Below are 6389 nucleotides of genomic sequence, written 5' to 3'. Positions count from 1 at the left end.
GCGCCGCCCGCAGCCAGACCTTGGAGCCTCCGCAGGCCCTTCTGACACCCGCGAAACCGCCTCCCTAGGCCGGGCCGAGCGGCTTTGGGGCTTCGGGGCTCAGAGGCCGGAGGCTGGAGGCTGGGAGGGGCGGCATTTCCCAGCCCCCTCCGCGATCCTAGGCTCCAGGCTTCTGGGAGCATCTCCGTGCTTTCTACTGTCCATCGCTCCAGGGCCCCAGGCCCCAGGGGTCACGCCCCCCCCCCAGGGGAGCGGAGACACCCATCCGTGCCCACGCCGACCCGGCGCCGCGCGAACGCCCCCGGCTCCCTAGCCCTGGCTGGCGAGGGTGCCGGGCGGTCCAGCAAAAGGGTCCACCGGGCCGCGTCTCCCCTCTACCCCCCCCCCCCAAGTTCTCCTTGTGCCCGGGGCGCGGGCTTTGCCCAAGTTTGCAGGGCGATGCCCTTCCCCGCGCCCCGACGCGCGGGCCGGCGGGAGGGGCGCGTGATTGACAGGCCGAACCAGGGACGCATCTCCTCCGCAGGCCGCGCGCGCTGATTGGCTGCGCGCTGACATCCCGGCCCGGCGGCTCCGCGCCCGGCGCGCAGGGGGGCGGCCGCGGGCGGAGGTGCGCCTCTGACAAGCGAGAAAGTCATTCCCAACCTCAAGTGGACTTTGTTCCAACTAGTGGGGGCGTCGCTCCCCCGCTTCATGGTCGGGGGCAAACTTCCTCCTCGGCGCCGCTTCCAATGGAGCCCCACCTGCTCGGGCTGCTCCTCGGCCTCCTGCTCGGTGGCACCAGGGTCCTCGCCGGCTACCCAATTTGGTGGTAAGACTCGCCCCTTGTCTGCCCGCGGACCCGTTTCGTCGCCGCGTCCTCCCGGGGAGGTTGGGGGGGGGGGGGGTGTACGCCGGCTGGGGTGGGCTCGGCCCCGGGCTGGGGCTCCTTTCTCCTGGCCTCCTTGCAGCCCCCCATCCCCTATCCTCTCTCCCCCGATTTTCTGCTGGTGTCGCCTTCAGAATCCTACTCCTGGCTTCTCTGATAATCACCATTTTCCCTGCTACACTCGCTGCAGAGGCTGGAGTGGAGGGCTTACCCCGTCTCAGAAGGTCTCCTGATCTTACATCCTCAGCCTCCACCCATCCCGATCTGGGGGACCCCCCCACCCCAATACCCTCCGTTTGCTCGCGGTTGGGTTTGTGGAAATCCAACGCTGACCCTGGGGCCCAGCCACTCCTCTTCTCCATTTTGGGGTCTTCATGGGCAAAACCATCCTGCTCCGTCCTTGCCACCCGCACCGCTGCCGTCGCCTCCATCGAGAGATTTCCCCACAATAACCCCCCATTTGCCTTCCTATTCCAGAGCCCAGGGGCTCCGGAGACCCCAGGGGCAGGGGAATGGGGGGATTTCATCAGACTCTCCCCACTCTGCTCTAGATTAATCTTCAGCCTCAGAAGTGAATGTGGTGTATTTGCTGCTCCGAGATGCCATTGAATGCGTGTTTTATTCATTTCTTGCTTGTCCATCCTGGCGAAAGGGGGGGCTCATTGAACATGTAGTTGTTCGGAAGGGGGTGGGCTTGTTCTCCGACCCAAAGCCCGATTCTCCATGTTAAATTCGTTCCTTTTGGAAAACCGAGGACCGAGGAGAAAGGGAGGGAGGGAAAGGAGGATTCCATCCCCGGGAAATGCGGATACAAAAGACGTTTTCAGTAAATAAGGCTGGAAAACCGGGCGCGGTGTTTTGGGGAGATGTGCATTGACTGGGGAGCCAACCGAGGGATAAACAGCCCTCCGGAGCCTCAATTCCAGGGAGTCCCTTGTTTTCCAAGCGGCCTCATCCCCCGCCGGCAGGTCCCAGAGGCCAGAGGGGACAGACACACTGAAACCAGTTCTCTAAATTACACCCGCCTCTCCCCAGTCTCCAGCCCTCTGCATTCCGGAAAACTTCAATTAAAGAATCTCCCCCTCCTGGACCGAGGACAGCCCGGGCCTGGGGGTGGGAGGTGAGGGTGAGAATTTAAGGTCTGGGAATGAGGAGAGGGGCTGCGGTCCCTGGGGTGAACGTCAGAGAGGAGAGCCACCAGGGTGTGGTGCCACCTGCGTGTCCTCCTTCCCCTGGCTCGCCACCCCTTCTCTAGCCAGGGACAGGGGGAGCAGAGCCTGGAGATTGGGGGCGACCGCCCGCCTGCTGGAGCCTGCCTCCCGTGGCTTGGGGGCGGCCGTGTTTATTTCTGGCTGTGTGAGGGCTGGGACGGAGGAGGCACGGCCGAGGATCTCTGTTGATCAGGTGCTGAGAGTTGTGCCCAGGACAGACACCCAAGGGGAAGTCTTTCTTCTGCCCAGCCCATCCTTCCCCGGGCGCCGGGCTGGCCCACGGCCGCCTGGGCATAAAGAGACCTGTGGGGGCGGCCGGCGGCCGGAGATTCCAGGCCGGAGGCCATGCCCGCTGCAGGGAAGGCCGCTGCGGAAACCGGCCTGTCGCTATGGCCCTTCCCGCCCCCCTGCCCGCTCCGGTCCCCCTGCTAAGGCCATGCTGTTCTTTGCCGTCACGGGGACCCTGGCCAGGGGGAGGGCGGGAGGAGAGGGTGTGGGCTGCAGGGGTGAGCTGGAGAGGCCAGGTTCTACTCTGGGAGCTGGAGGAGGCACTTCCCCGGGCAGTGCCTGCGGGAGGGCTGGGGTCTGGTGAGTAATGGTGTATGGGGAGCACCCAGAGAGGAGCCACCCAGGAGAAAGATGTTGGGAAAACCTGGAAAGCCGTACTGGCCACATGGATTGTTTGGGGGTTGGGGGACAGGGATGCTGCTTTGTCTGAGCAGAGACGTGTGTGCATGTGTGCGTGTGTGCATGTGTGTGTGTGTGTGTGTGTGTGTTCTGGGTCTATGACCCTAAAGGGTGTCATCTGTATACCAGTGTGTTTCTGTGAATAGGAATGTCTGTGCCTGCAACCGGGTGATCACGGATGTGAACTCGTGTGAGCTATACCTGGGGGATCCACAGCCCGTGACAGGGTGTGCTGCTGTGTCTGCATACAAGTGTCAGCAAGTGGCTGATTCTATGATACGTGTGTGTATGTGTCAGAGAGAGAGAGAGAGAAAGTCTAGAAGTATCTGTGCCTGTGTGAAGGTCAGCACCTGTGTCTGCTTATGACACTGCATGACTGTGATCATGACTGGGCATGTGAGTGTAGTGTGCGTGTGTGTGTGCATGTGTGCACATGCCTCCATGACAGGGTAAGGGGAAAGCCCCACAGATGTCTTTGTGCATGGATATCCGTGCTCGTGGCCATGCCCGATGGTCCTGGGAAATATGGATGTGAGGGCTGTGTCTGGGGCTGCCTGTGAGCCTGTCTTCGAGTGCCAGTGACCATGGCTGTCTGTGGCTACAGATGTTGGCACACCGATGACCTGTGGGTGTGAGGGAATCCTGAGATGGGGTGCTTGTGGGGGGGGCCACAGTTCAGCGGGAGACAAAGGTCTAACAAGGAACCTGCAAGAGGCACAGCTGACCTGGGATCTGGGCTGGGCAGGGTGGTCAGCCATAAGCTTCTCCTGTCTGCCTGAGGACGGTGGTCAGCAGCCGTCCCCTCTAAGGCCCCCTGTCTCTGGTCTTGGAGCAGGGATAGAGGGTGAGTCACCTTCTCAGGGTTGGGACCAAGGCCAGGGCCGAGGCTGGGACAGGGACAGGAGAGTAGATGGGCCTCAGATTGCTGTTCCCACTCTGCCCCCAGGCTGTCAGATTCCAGCCTTTCAGCATCTGAGCTCATTGCGGCTGCCCCTGCCCACTTTGGCTCACCCAGCTCACGCATCCCCCAGGAGGGATTTACAGGGGAGACCATGTGGGATTTCTACCCGTGCCACCCTCAGAAGGCACCCCGAATCCCCATCTCGGCAGGCCTCAGCCCTGAGAGCTGGTAGACCAGAAGGTAGAGCTATGAGGGGCCTCAGACCCAGAGGGCCCTGGAAGGCGATGTGCTCCAGGCCCTGCAGCCAAGCAGTGGCAGAGCTGGGACAGGAAGAGGGGGGCAGCAAGCACTGGTTTCTCTAATTCTTGTCTGTTGGAGGAACTTGTCTTTCTCTCCTTCTTGGGGGAAAAATGAACTATCTTATTAGGGCCCGGCCTAGTGCCTACTACATTCCAGAGGCAGAGGCCCTGATTCAGGGGTTCTGTGCTAGGGCTTAGAAGGGCACCTCACTTCTGGGTGACCCACCTATCTGAGCCTGCTTCCCCCCATTTCACCCAGGGATCACCAACCTGCACTGCCCACACACAGCTGGGCTTGGGGTGGGAAGTGTCCTGCGGAAGCCAAGGGCAGTGAGCTGGGAAATACACCTGAATTCTCTCTCCACCATCCTGAGATCTGTTCCCCAACTCAAGTGCTTGCCATAAGCCCTGCCTCAGTTTCCCCATCTGTCAGGTGTCCCTCTGCCTCCCCCCCTCCTCCTTCCCCCACTCCCACCTCCACCCGCCTCTCAGAGGCTTGTGAACATGTTCAGTCAAACCCCGTGGGGGTCAGTGGGCTGGGCCCAGGGAGGCACCTGGAGACTGCGGGGGAGGAAAGCCCCGGGCCAGGTGTTAACACTTGTAACAGGCAGGAATTACAGCTGGCTGGGCTGGGGCTGGGGCTGGCGAGGCAGGCACGGAGCTGGCTGGAGGCTGTTGATCTCACAGACAGACAGACAGACAGATGAGCAGATACCAGATCGAATGGCCAGGCATGGCCTGCGTTGAGCGGGGTGGTCTCCCTCCCAGGGCAGGCCTCTCCCTGGGGGGATATGGCAGGGAAATCAATCCAGGCCTCTTGGAAGTGAGTGAACAGCCCCCATGACCACCCCACTCCCGCGGTGGGCGGAGCTTGGTGTCCAGAGGAAGTAAAAGTGGTGGCTGATTTGTTTGCATTCTTCGGATGGGACCACATTTTGCTTAAAAAACAAAACAAAACAAGCCAAACGTTGTAATAATACCAGGAGCATGGTGCTGAGTTATGTACGTTCTTAGAAGATCCTGTCTTAGCCAAAGCCGGTTTGGCTCAGTGGTAGAGCGTCGGTCTGCGGACTGAAAGGTCCCAGGTTTGATTCTGAGCAAGGGCATGTACCTTGGTTGCGGGCATATCCCCGGTAGGGGGTGTGCAAGAGGCAGCTGGTCGATGTTTCTCTCTCATCGACGTATCTAGCTCTCTATCTCTCTCCCTTCCTCTCTGTGAAAAATCAATAAAAAGTATATACATTAAAAAAAAAAAAAAAAAGAAGATCCTGCTTTAATGTGGGGAAGACCTGGGGAAAGGGGCAGCTGTCAGGGAAAGTTCTAGAATTTCTCAGCATTTTGTCAACAGCTCTGGGGCTAGGAGGTGAGCCGCGGATGGAGCCTGGTCCTGACATCACCCCGCCCCGGGGATCCTGAGGACCTCAGGTGAGGGCCGCCTGCCCATGGGAAGCCCTCTGTGGGAAAGGTCAAAGAGGCAGGAGCTAGACCATGGTGCCCAGTCCTTCAGCGGGCACTCTCTCCTCCCTCCCTGCAGTTTCCCCAGTGGCAAACCCAGCCAGAGCCCCCAGCACCCACCCTCGTTGGCACCTGGGTGCGTGCCCAGTCCCTGGTGAAGATGGAAAGGGCCTTAGGTGGAAATCCTCACAGAATAGACTCAGCCAAGCAAGCAGCTCCCGTCCTGCTCTCTGCGGAGCCCAAGGCTGGCAAGCCTGGAAGGCACTTGGGCGGCTGTGGGATGGACGGGTGATAGGCAGGAAGGGAGTTGTGACCCTGGGGCTCGCTCTGGACGTTGAATAGGTCCCTCCTGGGTCTGGGCAAAAGGCAAGGAGACTGAGGCTGGGGAAGGAGAGGTGACTTTCCAAGGAGAAAGCAGCCACAGAGCCTTCCGAGGAGAGCGGTAGGGAAAAGGAAGGTCTTTCTGGCCTCAGCCTGGGGTGAGCTGTGCATCGAGGGGGACCTGGTCTTGCAGTCTTTTCTACCCACGCAGAGCTGTGAGCCACAGACTCCGTCTAAAGCCACCACACAGGGACAGGCACTCTGCCCGGCCCCTGGTTCGAAAGGAGGTGTGCCTCTTTCAGAGGTGAAGGCCATCCTGATGTGCCATCGGCATGTTCCTGCTGGCAGGTGCCAGGGAGTGCTGACAGCCAGGAGTCCGAGTGCTGAGCTTCCCGCCCACTGACCTAGGACCCTCTCTCTCTCTGCCTCCTCTGGGCTTCCTCTCCTTGGCCACACTGCGGGGTCTCGTCTGCCTGGGAGTCCATAGGATCGCGACAGGGACCCAATTCATTGCTGTGAAGCATGGAGTTCCGTGTGGCCCCAGTGCCACTCCCCCAGTGAGTCTGCCCCCGCCCCCTCCATCCCAGGCCCCCCATTCAGACACTCAGAGCCTGGCTTGGGAAGCCCAGCCCTCTACTTCTGCAGCCCCA

General features: G+C 60.7%; 1 protein-coding gene across 2 annotated transcripts in view; it reads left to right on the top strand.

Moving 5' to 3' along the window:
* The first annotated feature begins 566 nt into the window (after positions 1-566).
* The window catches only part of WNT3 (Wnt family member 3), a 43151-nt gene continuing 37328 nt past the window's right edge, over positions 567-6389 (top strand). Inside the window, exon 1 of one of the 2 annotated variants that reach the window (XM_036451723.2) lies at positions 567-808. In XM_036451723.2, the coding sequence (XP_036307616.1) occupies positions 729-808 (80 nt within the window). In that variant the 5' untranslated portion in view covers positions 567-728. The remainder of the gene's footprint in view (positions 809-6389) is intronic. The other variant, XM_036451724.2, reaches the window with a different exon arrangement.

This window comes from Pipistrellus kuhlii, unplaced genomic scaffold (genome assembly GCF_014108245.1).
Source record: "Pipistrellus kuhlii isolate mPipKuh1 unplaced genomic scaffold, mPipKuh1.p scaffold_m20_p_22, whole genome shotgun sequence".
Lineage (NCBI taxonomy): Eukaryota > Metazoa > Chordata > Mammalia > Chiroptera > Vespertilionidae > Pipistrellus > Pipistrellus kuhlii.
The sequence above is the reverse complement of the archived record's forward strand: the minus strand, read 5'-3'. Positions and strand labels throughout refer to the sequence as shown.